At 30.4% G+C, this 24,430-nt stretch overlaps 3 protein-coding genes across 3 annotated transcripts; 1 reads left to right on the top strand and 2 right to left on the bottom strand.

Annotated features, from left to right (window-relative positions):
- The first annotated feature begins 56 nt into the window (after positions 1 to 56).
- LOC126772701 (acyl-CoA Delta-9 desaturase-like) lies at positions 57 to 2,763 on the top strand. Its single transcript, XM_050493218.1, has 6 exons — positions 57 to 610; positions 718 to 848; positions 1,245 to 1,450; positions 1,725 to 1,910; positions 2,068 to 2,263; positions 2,369 to 2,763. Exons 1-6 carry the CDS (start codon positions 376 to 378, stop codon positions 2,594 to 2,596), a joined length of 1,182 nt encoding a protein of 393 aa, XP_050349175.1. The 5' UTR covers positions 57 to 375; the 3' UTR covers positions 2,597 to 2,763.
- Positions 2,764 to 4,933: 2,170 nt separating this feature from the next.
- Positions 4,934 to 14,437, bottom strand: LOC126772971 (transmembrane protease serine 9-like). Its single transcript, XM_050493575.1, has 14 exons — positions 14,372 to 14,437; positions 13,974 to 14,052; positions 13,202 to 13,364; positions 11,351 to 11,553; positions 10,387 to 10,595; positions 9,076 to 9,133; positions 8,319 to 8,431; positions 7,654 to 7,710; positions 7,319 to 7,421; positions 6,327 to 6,489; positions 5,888 to 6,093; positions 5,559 to 5,764; positions 5,128 to 5,185; positions 4,934 to 5,055 (listed from the first exon to the last, which is right to left on the bottom strand). The coding sequence occupies exons 1-14, from the start codon at positions 14,435 to 14,437 to the stop codon at positions 4,934 to 4,936; spliced, it is 1,806 nt and encodes a 601-aa protein (XP_050349532.1).
- A 2,744-nt stretch (positions 14,438 to 17,181) lies between these two features.
- LOC126772711 (trypsin-7-like) lies at positions 17,182 to 24,192 on the bottom strand. Its single transcript, XM_050493235.1, has 7 exons — positions 24,136 to 24,192; positions 23,687 to 23,801; positions 23,228 to 23,390; positions 21,085 to 21,290; positions 18,436 to 18,641; positions 17,947 to 18,007; positions 17,182 to 17,337 (listed from the first exon to the last, which is right to left on the bottom strand). Exons 1-7 carry the CDS (start codon positions 24,190 to 24,192, stop codon positions 17,216 to 17,218), a joined length of 930 nt encoding a protein of 309 aa, XP_050349192.1. The 3' UTR covers positions 17,182 to 17,215.
- Positions 24,193 to 24,430: the final 238 nt, after the last annotated feature.

Genomic DNA, 24,430 nt, shown 5'->3' with positions numbered 1-24,430 from the left:
ATCTTAATTAAGTTGACCAACGTATCGAAGTTTCTTTTTAACGCAAATCATACGACTATTCGTATAACTAGCAATACAGAAAATCTACAGAATAAAATATAAATATTTAATTAGCGTTATAAATATTTAAAAAATCTAACAGTCTTTGATTTCATCTACTATTTTTACCCATAGTAATGTATCAAAAGGCCATGTTCAATTTACATACAAAACTACGAGTTCAAGTTTATATTGCCTAACGTATTACAAGAAAACAATGAAATGAAGACACCAAATGTCAGCCAAATAAATTAAAAAACGTTTATAAAGACACGAAAAGAGAACGATCTGTAGTAGTATCTGAGCATTCAATCACAATATATCACTCTCTCTAATATGTCTCTCGATATTAATGATAACGAAGTTGCTGATAAAAGTGGCGTTAAACCCGAGGTTACGTTCAATGACAGCAAAAATATCATCATTACAAAAAAAATAGGAACTGATTATTCGTATAAACACAAAATTGTGTGGAAAAATGCCATTGGTTTTCTATTCTTACATATCATGGCTTTGTGGGGACTATCGATATTCGCTTCTGGAGGCATCAACTATAAAACATATTTATGGAGTGAGTTTAAGCTTGTGGTATTTTAAGTTATTTCTAAAATACTATAATAATTATTGATTAAATATTTACGTCAACATTATAACAATTAACTGTGTTGTTGCTTACAGTTATAATCCTGCTGTTTGTCAGTACGGAAGGAGTAACGATAGGAGCTCATAGGCTTTTTGCACATAAATCATTTAAGGCAACGCCTCTATTGAAAGCCATTTTAATAATTTTTCAAACAATGGCCGGGCAGGTATTTGTATATATTTTATACTTCGTTCTATTATTTTATGCTTTTTGTAATTTAGATACCTACAAGATAAAGTGATTGGGTATCTCGAAGACAAGCGAATTCCCTCCTTGGCTCCTTATCTATTAACTGCAGGTGATTTAAGCTTTAGATAAATTAATTAACTTTGCTGATGTTATGACTCATACGGATTTTAAAAATATTCTTCATACTCAACCAGCTAACTTTCTTTTAATTTTACTTCAATTATACTAAGTTGAAAGACCTTGTGCAATCTGGATTTCTGACATGACGCCTCTCTTTCTTCAGTTATCAAATAAAAAAAAAGTATAATTGAAGATGAAGGAACATAATCACATAGAATGGAAGTAGCAATTCAATATGTAATATATTTTACAGAACTCCGTTTTCATCTGGTGTCGCGATCATCGTCTGCATCACCGCTATGCGGACACCGATGGTGATCCTCACAACTCTAAAAGAGGATTTTTCTTTAGTCACATCGGTTGGTTGATGAGCAAAAAACATCCATATGTCATGGGTCTGGGACGAAGAATTGATATGAAAGACCTGGAAGCAGATTGGATGGTAATGTTCCAAAAAAAGTAAGTGAAATCTAGTTTTACTTTATATTATATATTTTGCAAGTTTCCCTTGATTAAACTAAAATTTACGTAATCGACGTAGAAGAATATAAAGAAAAATGTTTTAAAGAAATTTCAATTGCTTTCATTATCATAATTAAATCTTAAAGTAATAACACTTCATAAAAGTATGATTATAATTGTATTATCGGTAATGTTAATGGTTAAGTAAAGCAATTATGGTGAGCGAGTGACTAAGTGTTTGTCAGTAATTTTATAACGGTTCTGGTTTCAGATACTATTACTATTTATATTTTGTGTTTGCTGTAATCATTCCCGTTGGCGTGCCGTATTATTATTTGGGAGAATCATTTAAGAATTCTCTTCTAGTTTGCTATTTCTTTCGTTATTTAATTCTATTAAATGGAACATGGCTAGTCAACAGCGCGGCTCATCTTTATGGAACAAGACCATATGACAAGTAAGAAATCACTATTTGCTTGCTCTTTTATGAAAACCATTAAAAAGGCACTTAGTAATAAGTTTATCATTTATAAGAAAAATTATTGATCTATTTACTATTTTAAACAATACTTTCAGTAAGAACTATGTAACACTTTTTGTATTACTTTTTTCAGGAAATTGCAACCTGTGGAATCGTGGTTCGTCTCTTTCATAAGTTTAGGTGAAGGCTGGCATAACTATCACCACGCTTTCCCTTGGGACTACAAAGCCGCTGAATTGACAATGCATTTTAATCAGTCAGCTAATTTTATAAGAATTTTCGAGAAGCTAGGATTAGCTTATGATCTTAAAACTGCATCACCAGAAATGGTAATTCTTAGCTTTGGTTGATAACTTTATTTAAATCACATTAATTCCGACGATCCATCTCAAAAAAACAACAAACAATGCATATGTCTATATTTATAATTTAAGGTTGCCAGACGAATCATTAAAACTGGAGACGGTACCCATTATGCGCTCGGCAATGAAAAAGACAGAAATGCAGTTACTGCTATCGGAATCCTACATCCTCTAAATCCATCCTACAATACCGTATATAAAGCACCTGATGCAGTTTTAGAAGATAAAGGATTACCTTTGTACCACGAAAATGATGTCATTGAACAAAACGTACTTAAGAGAAAAGTTGTTGCTGGTTGATTTTGTACTAGCTTAGAAATAATTTCTTTCTTTAATCTCATTATAATTATACTATATAATATTAAAAATAAGTAATTACAATATGATAAAATAGAATTAAGTTATCAAATATATATTTTTTTAATTTTTTTTTATTATCAAATAAAAGTTATAGAAATATTTTATAATTTATTTTTTTCTTAATGCACCGATCTTTAAATAATCAACAATCGATCGTCTCAAATAATCAAAAACATTGACAGTTTTTACGAATATTTTCATGAATCCATAGCATATTTTCCACAGTCCTTGTAAATAGAGGAGACTCATCGTTCTCACACGAAGTGTTCGTAATGATGCCAGCCAGTCGAAATGGAGAAGTTGGTGCCCAACGCGTCATTACCGGTCCACCCACGTCATTCTTAAAATAAACTTCAAGCTTTTAGCGATTAAGAATAATATATAGGTATATATTTCCACAACACTAATATAGCACAATACTACTAAACCAAAAAAAATATATTTATATACAAACTGTAACAATGGAAAATTGATCTTTATTTATTTTGAAATAAAATATTTTTATATGAGTCATAATAAATATAGAATTATTATATAAATATTTCAATCACAAGTGAAATAATAAATGTATTTTTAAATTTAACTTACTTCGCATAAAATACTCTTCGTGCCTAAAGGTCCAAGACAACCTTTATCTGATAAAGTAACCACGGAAGAATTGAATGGGGTATTACCCTTACAAGTTCGTGAGGACAATATTGGTAATGTCACAACGCGATTTAAACATAAATCCGATTTATTCTTAAGCCTTGAAGCCGTCCATGCTAGTTGATCCGATTTTCCAGCGTCTTAAAAATTAAAAGCAGTAGTTATTTTTATATTATATAGTAAATTAAACGATTAAACATAATATTATTATCAACAGTCGTTTGGACTCTACTACCACTTACCATCAGGTGGAGTAGAGTCATTTGCCATCCCGGACATATAAAAAAAAAAAAAAACAGAAATAATCACGTATTTTGAAGACTATTTTATCAAAACAAAATTAAATTATTTATTAATAAAAACTTTTTATTACATTTATATAAATTCAAGCAATTGGATAGAATTATTCTTTTACATACAATTATTTAACTTTAATTCAGAAGCTTTATTAAAAATCATCAGTACTTAAGATCAGATATGATTGGTCAAACATAAAACTATAGATAATAAAAAAGCTCACCATAAAGTGGCATACAAATCGGTGAAATGAATGAACTAAACTGAATTGGATTCCTCATCCTCAAAAGCGCTATATCGTTATTTCTCACAGTGCCAGAATAACCAGGATGTATTAAAATTGCTTCGACGCTTGTATTCAGTGCGTGACTTCCTTCCTTACATGTTTGTGACCCTAACGTTACTACTATTTGAGATGCCGACTTTCTGCAAATAACATTTATACAATATGATAAATACATAGATTTATATACACAATCACCCTAGTCGACTTAATATTAAAAGAGGCATAAAATTTCTTAAAATGATATCTTCCCTACAGAGCTCTTTTTATAATTATATTTAATAGCAAATTTATTTGATTAAAATTCAGTACAAGTGATTTAAAGTGCATGCTAATTTTGCATATTACTGTATCAGATAAACTTTATTACATAAAAGTTTGTTAAGAATAAAAAGATCATTAGGGACAATTATTAAATTACCGGTAAAGTGGATTAGCTGCAGTAATCACATGTCTATCAGATATAAGAGTCCCTCGTATTGTTGTAGTTCCTGTGTGAACTGCTGCCAACCATGGCAATTCGTAAGTAGTATAGTCATTATGAAAAGATCGACCACTTTTTGAATGATTTGCATAATTTTTTAAAATACCACATCCTGAAACATATTAATGCAATAGAATCGGAATAAAATCATAAATTTTTTTGCTACATTTTATAAGCTATATATACTCACGACATAAACACAGCTTCCGAAAACCGGTATAAAAACCTAATACATTTGAGACTCCATCACCTAAAATGTGTTTGCAAGAAATACTTACCACGTGAGTTAAGAAGCAAAACATGAACACATTTAAAATATACATCTTGCTAAGCAAATAGCTACAAAACTACATACCTAAGTATATATATGTCTTATTTGAAACCTTTTTCGTACAATTGCCAATATATTACCCCTAGTTGTAGAAAAAAACACAATAAAATATGCGGGCTCTTTAATTTAGGGTCTAGATAACTTCAATGTTAGTGACGTTATTGGATTATAACATTAGTTTTGTGGATAATACGGGTATATTGTATAAAATACATCAACGTAAAATAAAAAAAATTAGTCAGAGCAGAAACAGCCGTGCCGCGAATTATTCTTAATCCAGTCCAAGTACTTGGTGACTCTGGTATAAACGCCAGGGTAGCCTTGTCTACCGCAACCGATACCCCATGAAACAACGCCTGCGAATTAGGATAAATTATACCATCATATTAAGAGAATAAAAAATATATTTTCATTCCTAATATTGTTACCTAATAGTTCATAGCGCTTATCTCCTCTTTCTGCGGACAATGGTCCGCCACTGTCCCCCTAAAAACATAACTTTCTCGGTAATATTTATAAAAATATTTTTCCGTTCATCAATACGTTTCGCACAGGTCAATACGTAAGTATCATCATTATTTTTGTGTTATATTTTAAGGATAAACTATTAATTAAATATATTTTCACTATTTTTTATATATATACAGTTATTGTAGTGGTGTTTATAAATCCACTTATATAATGTGGAGTTATATACACTCCACATTTTATATGGAGAGAAAGTTAGACTCAAATACATTTTTATGCCATTTACATATAAAGTCTAAAACTGATTGAGTCATAAAACATATAAAAATTTTCAAAATAAATGATTGATTAAGTTTTTTAATCGATAAGCACAATTTTTGCCGTACTGTACCTGACAGGTATCCCGCTTTCCTTCTTTAGGATATCCAGCGCAGAGCATATTATCAGCAATCATGGTGGATTCATACTTGGTATTTCTACATTCTTTGTTACTTAGAACTGGTAGTTCTACGTCTAATAGATTGCAAGAGTGATTCTTCTGCTCTCCGATAGAACCCCATCCAACAGCTATTGCTTTGACTCCTTCGTATTGATTATCTAAAAGTATTTAAATATCTGTTAATATTAATGTTATTAATATGCAACTGTCCAATATATTACAATTACACTTCGTTTTCTTGATAAGGTAAAATAAGAATTTATAAAGGTGTTTCTATTTACCATCACTGCGTGGGAGGCATACAGGCTTAACCGTGTCAGATATTTGGACTTTTTCATTTAATTTTAAAACAGCTATATCGTCCCTAAACGTCAGATATGTAAAGTTATGGGCCACCACGTTCACAACAAAACGGGTTTCCGGTCTATGAGTCTTATTGCAGCGATTATGTTCTCCCAAAGTCACTTTTATCATGAACCACATTAATCTGATAAACAATTAATTTCATAGGTTAGTAAAATTAGCAAATATTAGAGCGATTGGCAATGTATTTGTTTCCAAATAAATAATTTATTTTTATTTATATGGTGTTTGTAAAAACAATCTAAAATTTCGATATTATCATTTTTAATTCTAATCCCCAGAAAGGATCTTTCAAATTAAGCCAAATTAAATATTTTCATAATTGAATTTTTAACACAACTTGTCTGATATTCTTACCCTTTAACGCAATGCGCTGCTGTCAAGACATATCTGTCATTAATAAGCATACCGCCACAATAAAATTTGTTGAAATACGTCAATCTCGCCACCCAAGGGAATTCGTTCACAGCAGTTTCTACGCCACCAACTATACGGGAGGCTTCATTTCGTTCACCGCAACCTAGTCACATTTTGATTTCAATGTTCTTATAAATTAAGGTTTGATAGTAAATAATAAGAAAATATATATATGTACGTCTGTAAGAGAGTCCAGTTAGAGCTTTTGCATATTAACCGAATTACCGGTTGAAAACCGGACAACATAAGTGATTTTTTTATGTTCATAATTTGTGTTTAATAATTCATCTCTTGCTCAGCGGTTGCTTCACCGCTGAACATCATTTGGAGACATACTTGTATCGGATGAAAATCTCTCACTTGCTTAGGCACCAACTCTCATTGGTCCAAACCTTCGCCTCAAAAGGAAAGGAAGCGTTACACCGTAGAACATCTACTACTTGTTAATAACAATAAATTAAAGTTAATTATAATATAAATAATAATAAAGTTAATTATAATAAATAGTTAAATATAACTACTACTATTTTTTTCTGAAATCCTCAATAATCATATTTAAAATTATATTTAGATAATTTTAAATATAATAACCATAATTTTGTCGAAATGCTTATTATTAATAATGATTGATTAATGAAGTCGAGATGATTAATAATGATTATTATTTAATAATAAACCATAGCGTGACACGGTAAACGTAAATATTGACAATGTAATGCTTTTATTGTTTACACAATTTAGATTTAGACTATAATTTTATTAAAATAGAAAATAAACAAGCGAAAAAGTGTGATTGACTTGCATTTATTATGTTTATCAATTTGAAAAATGTATCTAATGTGTTATTTTAATATCGTATCAATTATTGAAACAATTTGATTAAAACACGACTTGTATTTTTTATTATATATGCGTATATAATATGTACTTACGACAATTACATCCATCATTCTTATCAACTTTACTTTCACTGTTAGGCGCCTCATAAATGGTCAAATTTTCTTTCTTAATATTGACAATTTCCCCACACTGGGCCTTAAAAATACAAAATAAAATACGAGTAAATTAAAAAATTACTATTTTTTTTTTAATTACTAACAACTACTCTCTATAAATTACTACAAATCTAACTCTGTATAAATGTTTGTACGATTTATTTGTATTATTATTTTTTTTTAATTTAAAAAGTAGATTGGTTAAAAACGTGTAAGCAAGAGTAACATCCCGATACCTAGTTTATTTGTATCTAAAAATTTGTTCAACTTACAATTGTCCCGCAGCACGCGAATAATAAAAGCACCGCACTAATGTTCCACATTTTTAACTGAGGAACACTCACTTTTAAAACAATGCTGATTACCTTATTTAATATTTATTTTGATTTGCAGGTTGGTTATATGTGTGAACGGTATGGAATACTTATTCCTAAGGCAATATGCGAGTAAATCCGAAGAGATGGCAACAGGAATGGGTGCGTTGCTCCCGCGACATCACTATGCGGTTTAGCCTTCTTCTATTATTAGTGCGCAAACTAGCTTTTTGACCTGTACTCTGTTATAAATGATGATGTAACATAATATTTAAATAAAAATATGTTTAAAAAGTATTTTTTGTATAATAATAATAAAAAATATTTAAAACCATACATATTGAATTAATTAAATTTTTTTATATAAATAAGGTAAGTGGGCTGGCAAATGGGCCACCTGATGGTAAATGGTTACCAACACCCAGAGACATTGGCGCGATAAGAAATATTGACCACTCCATACAACATACTAATTAAAACAAAATTAAATGCGGGCTGGATGTTAGTAGTACTTTCCGTTTATAAAAATAAAAAACAAATTACATAATATATTTTTTATTAGTAATATTATTTAAGGCACATACATGAAGCGAGGTAAATTGCATTTATAGTATTTAATAATCACAATAACAGCCGTCTTCGGTATTGTCTCGAATCCAATCCAAGTACTTAGTCACTCTGGTATACACCCCTGGGTAACCTTTCCTTGCACATCCATAGCCCCATGATACTATACCTGTAAACAAAATGGCTTAATAACTTTTTATGGAATCGGTAGGCGAACGGGCGCATGGGCCACCTGATGGTAAGTGGTCATCGCTGTCCATAGACATTGGCGCTATAAAACCTATTTATGGTTCCTTATATCGCCAATGTGTCACTAACCTCGTGACTTATGATGTTATACCCCTTGTGCCTGTAATATTGTGTATTTATATACATAGTAGTAGTTTTTGTGGTCTTTGGCTTATATAAAGGACTGCAAAAGTTACAATAGTTTTAAATTAAATAACTACAATTTCGTTTACCTTATATTTAATATTGAATAAAGCGTTATTTTTTAATCTTGCAGAATTGAAATCACTATGGCCCAGACGTTAGAACATGTGCGCCTTAACCAAAGATCACGTGTTCAAATCTTGGTAATTATTGCTGAATTCACGTACTAAATTTATTAATAATACATCCTTAGCTCGGTCGTAAAAGATAACATAGCGCGGAAATCTACACGTTTCATGTGAAATTTTGTCACTTATATATTCCACACTACCAAATATTGCCCACAGAATCGGCTACAAACCTATTTACTTAAAAGCGGAGGCTTACGGGTCACGTACTATCTATTACTATCGCAAGTATTTAATTCATACTAATACTTACCAATCAAATCATAAGCATGCTCGCTATTTTCATTAATAAGAGGTCCCCCGCTGTCTCCCTGCAAGTTTAAAATAAATAATATTATACCCGAAAAAAGCCAGGATGGCCCAGTGGTAAGAACACGTGAATCTTAACCGATGATCGTAGGTTCAAACTCGGGCAAGCAGCACTGAATTTTCATGTGTTAATTTATATATAATTTATCTCGTGCTTGAGGGTGAAAAAAAACATCGTGAGGAAACCTGCATGTGTCTAATTTCAATGAAATTCTGCCACATATGTATTTCACCAACCCGCATTGGAGCAGTGTGGTGGAATAAGCTCCAAACATTTTCCTCAAAATAAGGAAGGCCTCCTCGGCCTTAGCCCAGCAGTGGGACATTCACAGGCTGTTACTGATATTATACCCTAGTAATTTATCATGGAATAGTCAATCATATAATTATAATCATGTAAATAAATTAATTACATGAATTTTAAACTGTTTATATAATAAAAATAATAGTTATTATTATTGCTAGTATAGCCTTTATTTTCATAAATAATTACGGTAACGGTAAGTAAATAAGAATTTTAAGTAAGATAATTTCTCTGTTAGAACAAGACAGTTATTTGTATTACTACTTTTGAATATTATATCATTATCATAAAAATGCAGGCAAATCTTTAAAATCAAAAATTGTTTTTGCTACATAATTTCAACAGGCGTTTACTTATTTTTGAATACTACTTTCATAATTTTGATACATTTTATTTGTTATGTTTTTGTTGCTGTTGTTTAATTGTGTTTTAGTTTCAAAGGTGGTATCAGATTGCTGCACAAATCGATATTCGACAAAGCGTCAGGAAAAAGCAAATGCATAAATATACCAACTCTCAAATAAATATCCATTTCTATATATAAAAACTCTTTTTTTATATAGAATAGGAAGGCGGACGAGCATATGGGCCACCTGATGGTAAGTGGTCACCAAACGCCCTTAGACATTGGCATTGTAAGAAATGTTAACCATCGCTTACATCACCAATGCCCCACCAACCTTGGGAACTAAGATGTTATGTCCCTTGTGCCTGTAATTACACTGGCTCACTCACCCTTCAAACCGGAACACAACAATACCAAGTACTGCTGTTTTGCGGTAGAATATCTGATGAGTGGGTGGTACCTACCCAGACGAGCTTGCACAAAGCTCTACCACCAGTAGTCGAAGCAGTATCAATAAGCAGATGTGATTACATAAGCGCATCAGATACATAATATAGTCTTCTAGCATTCTACTCTTATCTAATTTAAGCTATATTCAAACTAACGGTGCAAGCGTCCTTATGTGCAGTTTCTGGAAACCCTGCACACATCATAACATCCTTTATCTTCGTCTTGTTATACTTCGTGTTTTGACACTGCTCATTACTAAGAACTGGTAGATCTGCCTCGAGTAGGGTACAAGACCAGTTGCCGGTCTCACCCATCGCACCCCATCCTGCGACAGTGGCTTGTGCACCGGAATATAAGTTATGCACTAAAACAAATAAGTAATACTAATCAATAAGTACCTCGCTCGATCTAAGTCTACTTAACTCTTATTATTATATCATCCTATATTTAACGAATCGTTATTGTACATAACCGATCGTTTTTTAATAAAGGTACGAGCTATTAAATTCGTTTGAGCTACATACATATATTCATATTATAATATGAAACATATCTTATTAGGACGCTTTCAGTAAGCAAAATGAATCGTTCCCTAAATATAGTAACCAGATATCAGTCTTTTTATTTATTTTATTTAAAATCTAGAAACTTGATCTGATGATCTAACAAAATAAATACATCGTTATATATTCGACATTTGATTATTATACAAAGAAATATCTTTTTCTTAACGCTTTTACGATTCGCAATAAAGAAGCAGGATTCTTAATTTTATACACTATAAATTCAGATATATCTTTATGGCAAAATAAATTTTATATAAAGATAATTATATCTTTTATGGTTTTAATTTATAATAAAATGTATATCTTGTGTTATCTTACTAATACAGATGATAATGAAATTTCTAAAGAGCACAATATAAAATGATCTAATTTCTCGACGCTAACACTTAAACAATTTATGTCACAATGTCGATAAGTTTAAGCACAAACAAGAGTATATAGAAGTTGCTGTCAAATTCTATAATATAAAGCGTTTAATTAACCATTCTAAATTAAATTCTTAGTGGTAGATAAGATCTATATATCTTGACAGCTTTATACATTTTTTACTAACCGTTCTTAGGTAGGCAGACAGGTCTGATAGCATGAGAATACTTCATGGGCTGACTTAGAAGCAACAGAGAAATGTCATTTGTTAATTCAGCTATTGTAAAGTTGTGGACGTACATCTTCACTACATGACGAATAACAGGTGTAGTCTTGCGGTCACAACGATTATGTTCACCGAATTTCACTCGAAACATGAACCACATAAACCTGAAAATTTTTGTTAAATAAATAAATGATAAAAATTGTTGTAACAAAAATTTAATCCAAACCAGCGATGCATCTAATAATCTAGTACATTAAATGTACATTAAGTAATATTTTATCCAGATATGTTGTAAAGTGTAAATAAATAAGTAATATAATAAATAAGTGTAAATAAATCCATCGATACATTGGTCTAACAATCTAACAAGAATTGTTTTTTTGTTTTTTGTATAAAAACTTCACTAACTTCGTAATAAATTAATTATATGATAAAAGTCAATCGAAACTAATATAACTAATAAGTAATATGTATTTTCTTTAATTAAATTTAATTAAATGGCGGGGAAATCATTTTATTGTTACTAAGATCATTCACCACAGGCAAGACTGCACAGGATTTGAAGGACTGGACAGATTTGAACGAAAAAGGAATTAATGAAACTAATCGGTATTCGACGAATTTGGCTGAATACCGAATAGTAACCGTATATTCGTTGTAACTTTTCGTCGATTTTAAATATAATTTCATAAATAATTACTATAATTAACTATAACTGTAATTTTTAAATTATATTTAAAATCGACTACAATGTTAATCCTTATTACAAAAACCTCAAGAACGTATTTATTACTTAAATGTACAACACAAAACGTACATTATTAATTCGATATTTATAAAAATTGAAGTCTTTAGCGCTTTTAGTCACATATAAAGTGCGAAAGCAATTAAGAAAATAAAAGTTTGAAAAATGAGATAAGCTTCTTTAAAGGTTCTTTTTTCAATTTACTCCGGCCGATTTAGTGTCTCGACTTTCCTGTTTGCTTCGGATAAAATCGAATTATGAGTTGAACCTTTTAACGATTTAAATTCACTTATATTCTTTTTTTTCTAATTTGAAAATATTGTATAGTATATCGTAAAAATTAGGGAATCTGTTTTGATTTAATAATTGTACCTAAAATGTTGCTAGCACAAATAATATTATCAGTCTCAATTTTGGAACACTTCAAGGTAAAATACTTGTGCTCTTTTAAGCCTTTAGAATATAACTTTATAATGTAAAATATGAACGAATAAGATATCGTCTTATTTTTTATTAACAATCTTCATCGTGGTGTCTTATATTGCTAAAAATAAGTAATATTATTAATATATTAACAATATAATTCAATGTTTAATTATTTATCAAAAATGAGAAAATTTAGAATCAGGTCATAATTTAGATGAGATTATGAATTGACGCTGCTGAAGCTAAGTTGAAGGTCTTATTTAAGGGAAGGAATTAAAAGATACATGTCATTTTATGCTCTGTTACATTTCGGTCTCAATTAATGTTTCGATTTGCGCTTTTTTTTTAATTTATTTTAATTTCAAATATAAGTCGATAATAACTCTAATCTATACATAATAAAGCTGAAGTGCTTAATTCTGTAACTACTAAAGAAATATTTTTGTAGATAGTTCAATTCTTGAGGAAGGTTGTAATTTAACATCACACTACGGCCCACAAGGTCGAAGCAAGAACATTTAACGCGGGTGATACTACGCGGAGCAGCTAAGTACCAAATACCTAATAAGGTAATATGTGTTATACACAATCATATTTAAATAACGAATACTTATGTATTGTTTATTGAATCACGTATTTACCCTCTAACACAATGAGCTGCAGAGATAACATATCTGTCATTAATGAGGGACGCTCCGCATCCAAAGGAATTGTGGTAGATGAGACGAGCTATCCAAGGAAAGGCATTCAAGTCGGACATAGAACCGCCAACCACACGAGGCTCTTCATTGCGCTCACCGCAACCTAGAAATGGTTCATTTACTTTAGTAAAACACACCACATACGTAAGTATTATTATTCGATCAATGTGTTATTTATATTCTGTTTGTCAGCACCTAAGAACAAAAATTCACCCACCCCGTGTCAAATACAATAATATAATAATATATATAAATAAACGTGTAATACATTCAATTATGGTCTTAAAAATCTCTTTTAAATAATTTCATCATTCATTCTTCATATGTGCTAAACTCAACCTTGCATTTTTTTTAGTAATAAAAAATAAACGAATGATTGAAAAGTAAAGAGAAAAGAAATCTTCTTTTGTCAATTCAGTCTTTTCTTTGATTTTACATACATATATGTAAAGTTAATAATATCTTATTTTATCTGCTGTCTTAAACAGCTAATTAAATTCAAATTAAATATTCTAACACCGTTAATTATTCAAAGCAGACTGCCAACCTTCGCTAGTCGGAGTGGCACTCGAAGAAGAAAAACATCGTTAAAAGTAAATAATACTTTTTTAATCAAAAACCCTATTATTTCCTTAATTCTCATAATAAAGGACGAAGGAGAATTAATTCAATTTTTCTATACTAATAAATACTTATTATAAAATGTACTCACTACAGTCTCTACAAGGCGGCAACTGACTTTCTGAATGTTGTCCGTACGCATAATATTCGTCAGTAACTCTAAGCAAGCCCTAAAAAAGACAAATATTCCATAGACAATATTAATATGAGAACTTTAACAAACACATAAAATAAATTTTAAATTAATTTCATACACAAAAAATTAATTGAGTCACTTTATAAAAATATTAATGAGAAAATATTATAATTTAAAAACAAATTATGCTAATAAGATTTATAGTTTTTACAAAGCGATTAATTATAATTAGAAGAACATAAATTCATAACAAGATCGATAAATATAAAATTTTATATTCGTTTGAAATCGTAGTAAAAAAACATTTCACGGAATGCAGATTGAAATCCACAAAAAATATAACAAAACCTTACCTTAGTCAACGTATCCCCAGCACCGATAGACACGCACCAAAGAAAACAAAACAAATATAAAATCATACTATTTTACTTCTGTAGCGATCGACTTTTATAAGACAAGTGACAAGAAAATGACAATAAGCGTTGTCAACACAATCACTGTGTCTTCGTTGTGCTTAGGATACAAAGTTTGTGATACACTAACTCATTTCTACTGTCCCACCGCACTTATGAATATCGGGTATCCTAAAATGTAGCACGTCATTACTAAAATTCAAAATATATTACAGCTATAACCCACCGGGACTGGTCTTTTGGACTTTAATTTATATATCTTTTATAGAAAAACCTAAAGTGGGAGATGCTATTCAGTGTAAGTGCTAAACAAGCTTTTAAAGGCAACTTTTTAGGCGCCAAACGTAGGTTATATATTCAAACATGTTATTTGGCAATGACCTCATGGATCATTGACCTTCTGTATCCATATGAATTAATCAGTAATTTGAATCTTATTGACGTTGTCATAGACGAGTTAGAAAATTAAGTATGCACTTAAACATGTTATTGATACTTACTCTGTACCTACCGATTATAAACATACATGATTGAAACTATAATTTCAAACATTGAAAAGTTTTTTTAAATGTAACCGGTTTTTCTTCATCACAGAGTATAAATGCTAACGAAAGATCATGTCATTTATTGTACATTGAGGTTTTTATACATAATATATTTTTAAAATTCATCAGTTAAAATATAAATTAATAGAAAATAAGCAATATATAAGCAATTTATAGAAGTATAATTGAAAATTATCAATAACGAAGATATTTCTAAAAATGAATAACTGTAAAATATATGACACTAATGTTATTTGTAATATTTTATATTACGGTATATACATATTACAAATAACATTAGTGTCTTAATGTTAGCTTATTTGTTAAACTTTGTGGTACGAGAAGTGTGGTAAAAATGTCCTCCAGACCGATTTCAGCCACGGCGGTCAATCTCAAGAGAGATTAGCCAAATACGCAGGAAATATTATAGTGCACAAGTGTGTGAGCAAATACAGGTGCACTCTGTATTCCCTAACTCTCATAATCCGATAGGACGGCAATCCGACACAATCGGAAAGAGTTCATGTACAGGACCAACGGTTTTACGTGCTTTACGAGGCACGGGAGTGTACACACTTCCCACTTCCAGACTCCGGGCTGCTACTGAGAATTTTCTGATAGAAAAACCCAATAACTTTTTATTGGCTAGACCTGGGAATTGAACCTAGGACCTCCGGGTCTGCGGCCTTTCATCAAGCCACTAGACCAACGAGGCAGTCAAAGACGTGTGGTACTAGTATTAAGTTTATGCATAAATAAAATATTGTTAGAGAGCCTCTGGAGCGCTAAGAAGTGCGGTACTACAGGCATAGATACATTATACTTAGACAGTATTCTAGGATTGTATATGATTTACTCGTGATTCAAATGGAAAAGATTTAATGGTTAGACCAATATGAAGCAATTTAGTCAATAATAAAATTAAGGTCTTGTCATCGCTGTGTTTTTATGCTAGAGGTAATAAAATAGTGGAAACTATAAAATCTTATGTCTGACGCTGATGGCCAAATCCTCTGAAAACGAACAAAATCACAGAGATATCCAGGGCTTCGAGGTTGAATGGACCCACCCTTTTCTGGACAGTCCTGAATCTCTTATTAAAAATAAAAAATAACATAGAAAAATAATCTGCTAGTATGTTGCTGCTTTATCCTATATTTATATATTTTATATATTTATATATTAACTAAATGCAATTTCTTACCTCAATGTTAAATTTAATTACGATCTGTTCAGTCGTAATAAAGGATAATTCATAATAATATTAATATAGGTATATTCTACTCGATTTTATCGATTTAATATATATGATTTTAATTAACAGAAATATTTCACATGTAAAGTAAAAAACACAGTTTTTATGAGGTACTTTAATTATATATTATTACATTGTAAAACCACAGTCGTACTTAAATCTAAGCTTATTATATATGGCATTATTACGTATATTTTGTAACTAATAAATATTAACACTCCAAAACATTATAAAAGCGAAACCTATTGAAATATATTTGGTACAATTTAAAATAAACTCAAACTAATAAAGATAGAATTGGCAATGACAAAAAGTTCCGTAATAAAATCTGATTTATAGAGCCAAGATTTAATTTACCTAACTTTGTACAAAAATTAGTCATCCTCAAGAGTTAGATCCAAAATAATTTTGCGCGTTTTAATATGTACACGAGTTCAATGACTTAGTAATGATTTCTTATAAATTACGTGACAAATTCTTGACTAAAAAACTAAATTAATTTTAAGCATGTATTATTATTTATCTTTATAATTTGAATCGGTAAAAATAATACCATTTCGCTAAATGTTAATTATAAGACAAATGGTTCTTTTATATGGTATTATTATACAAACAAAACACATTTACAACAAATTAAATTTATAAGGTAATATATTATATCGGTTACATTATTAATATTGTTGCCAGTATTTGATTGTTTTTTTTTTTAATTGACAACACTCTTTATTGGTGCGATTAATTATTAACGATAACAATTTAAATTACATTACTTATTTAAAAAAAATATTTATAATTACAATGCACTGCACCTTCTACAAACTTATAAATTTTTTTTACTATTATGACATTATGATATTTTGTTTAAATTAGAACAAGAATAGAAAGGTAAATTATTTATGAATTTAAATATAGATATTATGAGTTGTCATTTTATATATATTCTTTTGTAATAAATGTTTACGTATAGCTCACAAAGACAGATTTTCATTCGTTGCAGTAGCAAGCGTCTTTCGTGTTCTCTCGAATCCAGTCTAAATAGTTGGTGACCCTCGTATATACCCCGGGGTAGCCCATCCGAGCACATCCGTTACCCCATGACACGACACCTGAAAAATAACAATTAAAATTTAATGTCATACTTTAATTAATTGTATTCTTATGTAATAATATACTTAACTATAACTAAATATAAAATTTGATCTAAACCGAGATACACGATATATTATATATATATATATATATATATATATTATATATATATATATATATATATCTAATTTAATATTATAAGATGATATATATAGTACTTGGTTTGCCTTGACGTTATGAATGACGTGAAAAAACGCATAGATTATAGACTTTGGTTTTATAATAGAAACACCCCACAGTGACCAACATCACTAGAATTAGTACATTAACTCACTACCTTTCGAGCAAACTATTGAAGTAATTAAGTATGTAATAAGTGGATAGAACCATCGAAGGTTTGCGCAAAGCTCTCCCAGTATTACAGTGAAATTATAATAGATACTAATATAAACTAAATAAATGTTTCAGCATACATAACAAAACAGCATCTACCGTTAAGATAAATAAATGTATCCGATACACTTAAACACGCATGTTATCAGCAAGTGAAAGGCGTTATGTGCTTTGTTTGCAGAGGGAGCTACGGACGCAGTAGGATTCGCAAAGTAAACATCAATATTCATTACCTATTAGCTCGTACCGCTTGTCGTGCTTTCTCTCAGTGATGAGCGGCCCGCCACTGTCACCCTGGAAACATATATATTGAGATCGCAAGCTCTTCCAAACTCGATTGTGGATCCTAGCATATAGGTAGTCATTATCCAGGTTATTGATTTTATATATAACCCATCGTACTACTAAATTGGTGCCCTAAATGAGCAATATTTAATTGTTTCTCTGAATGTTAAGAGGTTTTTGCTGCGGCAAAAAAAAATAATATCAAAAATGTAGTCATCATAAGAATGATATTAAGAACTGTTCATGTGTATACATTAACGATGTATAATCATCTAATATATCATAAGCCCGCATAGCTTTAACATATAACAACAAATAGGATCAGAGTACACATAGCTAACTTTTTACTAAATTCTATACTTTATTAAACACTAAAACGGTGGCATAATATTGTACTAGTACATAATAATAACTAAATTCAATTTGACAACAATTACCTGACAAGAATCCTTCTGTCCGGTTTTAGGGTACCCTGCGCACAACATATTATTCGTAATCATGTTGGCTGTATACTTTGTGTTTCGACACTCCTGGTTGCTTATTACTGGCACCTCTACTTCTTGCAACGTGCAGGATACCTTGCCTTCTTCTGTCAAAGTCCCCCATCCAGAAGCAACTGCCTTGACTCCCACGTACAGATTTGCTGTACGGAAAACAAATTGTAAATTAAAAATATTATCGAACAGAGGTTGTTTTGTATAGCAGTAGGTAAGACTGGCATATACCTAAAAATAATTTATATAAATATCTAAATAACATACATTTTGTATACATCCTTAGGCCTAGACTTAATTATATTATCATTTATGATTATTCATTCAATTAAGTTAATTGAATTTTTATATTATATAATTAAACCTTCTTTAAACCTTCTCCTCAAAAAGAGGAGAGGAGGCCTTTAGCCCAGCAGTGGGACATTCACAGGCTGTTACGGCATAATTAATATATTAGATATTAGACGAAACAACTCTGCATAACTCGGCCAGAAAGTTGAAAATAATAAAAGCGCTATAGGTAATTAGAACTAATCTTTAATAGAAAATTACAAAGTAAATAATAATATGCTCGATTTATTTGAATATAGAGACTGAATTCTTTAAAATTGAATACGTCGGTATTCAATTTTAAAGAAAGCGTGGTGTTGATAACGTACTTTACGTACCTAGGTAGAAATATATCTAATTTTTTGCTAAGAAGACTTTTTTTGATATTTTCCATTCAAAAAAAAGGTGAAACGTGACAAATAAATTATTAAAATTGATGATACTCTATCATCACAAACTATAAATAACGCAACATATTATACATGTGATGAGATGGCCTGTGATGAGATGGCCTAGTGGTAAGAACGCGTGAATCTTAACCGATGATCGTGGGTTCAAACCCGGGCAAGCACCAATGAATTTTCATGTGCTTAATTTGTGTTTATAATTCATCTCGTGCTTAACGGTGAAGGAAAACATCGTGATAAAACCTGCATGTGTCTAATTTCATTGAAATTCTGCCACATGTGTATTCTACCAACCCCCATTGGAGCAGCGTGGTGGAATAAGCTCCAAACCTTCTCCTCAAAAGGGAGAGGAGGCCTTAGCCCAGCAGTGGGACATTAACAGGCTGTTACTGTATATTATACATTATAAACTAAATATAAACACGTCAAGTAATTATTCATCTAATGATATTAATCACTTTCTCTGACATTTTATTAGCGTCTTTAGGTCTTTCTATCATAACCTGTACATTAATTGATTTTATGAAGTCAGTATAATTATTAAAAGTTTTTATTAAATATTTAAATATAATTTCATTTTGAAAGAAAGTATTTTAGAAATTTACAAAATGTTACATATGACTAACATAATCGAAACACAGAAAACTATCAAAGATGTAACAAAGATATTTCAATCGAGTAGCTATCACATCCTTTCGATTTCGAAACGAAGTACATTTTAAACAAATCAGTAAACTTATTGATCATTATTATATCAATTAACTATTAACTTTGAATACGTTTAAAGTATTTATAACTAAAATATTTGCGAAATCAATTATTGAATTCGATATTATGTTTATTTCTTTTCAATGATCTCCTTACGTATCTTTTGCCTTCCTTCGAACGAAACATGCCAAATGTCATATATATTGTGAAGCAACCATTATCTTTATGATTAAATGTTTATTTCACATATATTAAGCTACACATAAAACTATTAAATATGGGTGATAACAAAACTGACACTCATTTTTTATTTTTTATTTACGCAAAAAATACTGATTCCATTCACATACAACTTTCACATCATATTATAATCATACACCGCCAATGCGCCACCAACCTTGGAAACTGAGATGTTATGTTGTGTTACACTGGCTCATTCATCCTTCAAATCGGAACATAACAATTCCAAGTATTTCTGCTTAGCGGCAGAATATCTGATGAGTGGGTGATACCTATCTAGACGGGCCTGCACAAAGCCTTACCACTATGTTTATATCTATGTGGTAATATGTTTAGAAAATTACTTGGCTAGGCGTTTTTATAGCGAAAGTTAAAAAATTATGTAGGTGTTATATAGATTTACAACAATGTGATCGTGTATAATGTCTTTCTTCTAAAATATATACAAATAACTACATTTACGACAAAATGAATGCAAATTTAATTTATTTTATCAACGAAATGAAATAGCCATTTTAAATAACAATAATTCTAGGTTTATATTATTTCCCTTATAGCAACAATTACAGATACATAAATGATTAAAGTCATTTGTCTTTCTTCGTTATTAATAGCTAAAAGACAGACAAGCAAATTTACTTGATGATGGTCAATTATCTCCACCATAAGGGAATATATCTGTTGTACCTCATAAAGCTGTGGCGCACTCGCTATCTAAAACGACTACCGTAATACAAATCATAAGTTTGATTGTAAAATAATGGTATGTGGGTTGTGGTGTGGTAAGCGCAGTGTCGCCTGCACCAAACCATATCACTATAAAGTTATATATACTATAAAAGCAAGTCTCTAAGAAGTATGTCAAGTCAATTCAATTAGAAGCTAATGTACGGCAATAAGAACTCACTGCTATCGGTTGGCAAGCATATCGGCTTGATGGCGACTGACATGAGAATCTTCTCATTTAGTCGTAACAACGCGATGTCATTGTCGAAGTTTGTTAGACTAAACTTATTTGCAATAGCACGGATAACGAAGCGAGTCTCCGGCCTCTGGGTCGCATTGCAACGGTTGTGCTCGCCGAATGTAACCTTTATCATAAACCACATAAAGCTGAAAATAAAAATTAATTCATTATATACATTGTATGATAAAGTACATAAAGTTAAAGATAATTCAAAATGAAAGGTAACATATTTTTTAAGTTGTATATGTAATATATGCCTTAGTTATATAGTCCATTGAATATGAATATACAGTCAATTTGTTTGCTATATTTATGTTTCTATAAGTAGGTTGCATTCATAAAAAACTGTTATTCAATAAGTCATTACAAATCCATGTTTGTGTTCGCATTGAGCGAAAGTGTACAAAATATTTTGGACTTGAATACCATTAATGCTTCATTTACGCTTTCACTGTCTGTAGCAGTTGACTCGAAAAATATCTTCGGTGCTTAGTATTTTAACCTTATACCTTCTAACATAACCTTTGAAATCATGCATACTTTTCCATGTTAATATTTGGTAAATATTAAGGATAAGGCCATTGCCATGTTTTCGTTTAGAAATCAAGCTTTGAGACGTAAAAAAATAATAAAACGTGCAAACGCTTCCAGTGTGGACATTTAGGTGAGGATATTGAACTCAAAGTTTAGAGCCTGCCTCTCGGCCGGTTTAAAGGTGAACGCACTTATACTGATTGGAATTCAAAAATTCGGACCAAGAACTTATTCTGGGCCTGTTTTCCCAGGTTATCGGACTCGTATATCGATGATATACAATCTCATCTGCAATTTGGAGACGAATTAACATTTTTATCAAAATAAAGGAATAACTCCAATCGTCAAACGTCCTCTACTTCTCCTCTGATTTACATATTAGGTATTATCGCAAATTATCAGGTTCTCGCTGTTGACTCAACGTCATCCTAAATATTCAAAGGACTCGGTTTTTAAGCGACTGCATCATTTGTTTGCGATTAACCTACATTAACAATAATGTTTTCCCTATATAATTTAGACAAAAACAAAACCTCAGTTTCAAAAAAATTAAGGATAACCCTAATTTGAAAAATCACTTCTTAAAATTTTACATGCAATTAGAAAGTATTCAATACGTTTTTTCTGTAAAATGAACAGTTTGCAAACATTCTTTTTTTGTTTTAAAGTGTTGATAGCAAGTCAATACCCTCTTAAGTATTGTGTAAATACCTAAAAGCCACTTGCTAAAATGTTCAGGCTTCTCGGATCATTTAAGCACGTAAGGTTGTTGGTTCAAAGCAAATGTATTTTAAACAATCAATGTTTATGGCAAACAGAATGAGTATAACTAACTATTTTAATCTTAATAATGTAAAATATTAATTCATTCGTTCTGCATACGTTCTAATTAACCAAAAATCATCAACCAAATTATCTTATATAATAAACTATAGAAAATATCAATACAATCGAAATCGCAACCATTGCGCTATTTATGACATACATTTAATCTTAAATATATACAATATATATTTAATTATGCTATAATCGTTTTATAATAACAATAAAATGATCATTATAACTTGTGATATAAAATTTTTAAATGACATTCAAAGGTTACACTAAATTGTGCTGGGCGCCACGATTAATTTGAAATGGACCAGACAAAAATAAATAAAAACAAATTGCTAAATCTGACACCATCTGTATTGTGTAACCAGTATGCTTTTATAAAATAAAGATATATATTCAAGCGATGTAGCAATGAAGTCTAATAATAGAATTTGATAAATAATTTATAACCAAACAAAAAGCTTAAGTTAGAAAACGGATTTTAATTTCTAATAATATGTAGATACTATATTTGTATAACTATAAGCAAATTAAGATAATAATCTTTTTTTAAGTTTATTTAATTATGATATTCGTAATAACTTGTGGCGAAAAATGTAGATACATAATTTGGTTCTGCAGATTATATTTACAAAAAAAAACTGAGTCATGAAAAAATGTGTGTCATAGATAATGAATAAATGTTTTAAAATAATTTGTCTAATAATAAATTTACCCTTTAACACAATGCGCAGCTGTAAGCACATATCGGTCATTAATAGTCATCCCTCCACAGTAAAACCGCTTAAAATACGATAACTTCGCCATCCATGGGAACTCATTGATACTGGCCTCTTCACCGCCAACGATACGAGATACTTCATTTCTTTCACCGCATTCTGAAATATGATATTATTAAAATTAACACTAACTTAATTTAAAATTCTCATAAGGTCAAAATACTATTGCAAATTAACCCAATATTTATTTTAATTGGCTTCGTAAGGAAAGGTTGAGAGCATGTTATTGTTAAAGGTTTGTATATTTAAAATTCATAATATAGTGACTATTTAACTATTATTTGTGATAAATTACTTAATACTACCAAACCAGTAAACAATTTATTTACTTTCCCTCGCTTGTTTATATTAAGGAACTGAGATTATCAACATTTAATAAAATATGCGATGCTAACTACAAGTGCATGTTGTCCTCGGCTGGTTGGATTCCAGCAAAGGTGGTCGATTGCCCCAAACACCACCGAAGAAATTCTTCGAGAACACGCCACGTGTGTCCCGCAAAATATCCCCCTATATAATACAAAAAAATTACATAATATTTTTTGTCATCAAATAATGTAATTTCAAAAGTACTTCATGTGAAACAAGGAAAATGTTGTATTTGAAAGTACAAATTACGTAAAATGCATTTAATAATTACAGTTAAAGCCAAAGGAAAAATTATATGCTAGATATATTTTAATTATAACACAACTTTTATCAATTTTAAATACAACTATCACTCATCATCATCATCGTCAATAAATTACAAATACACTTATTTAGCAAAACGCATAAATATTTATGTTACAAAATATAGATATTTATAAAAACTAATTACTTTAAAATTAATAAATACACAAACCTGAGTAGAAGTGAAAGTTACGGCTGCAAATACAAAGAAAAGAAAGCACTTCCACATACTGCAGCTGGTTCAAAACAAAACAAAACAAAAAAAAAATTCAAACTTCAAATTCAGAATTCGCACAACCTGCGCATCGCTCGTCTTTGAACTTGTCGCACGCGCGCACAAACTAACACACACTGATATGGTAGCTCGGCCTTTTGACGGACTTCGTACGTTATTTGGACGGGGTGTCTCCCACTAATCAGTCTATCGATTTGCGATAAAAATTAAACTTTTACATTAGATATAAGAA

Source organism: Nymphalis io, chromosome 13 (assembly GCF_905147045.1).
Source record: "Nymphalis io chromosome 13, ilAglIoxx1.1, whole genome shotgun sequence".
Lineage (NCBI taxonomy): Eukaryota > Metazoa > Arthropoda > Insecta > Lepidoptera > Nymphalidae > Nymphalis > Nymphalis io.
The sequence above is the reverse complement of the archived record's forward strand: the minus strand, read 5'-3'. Positions and strand labels throughout refer to the sequence as shown.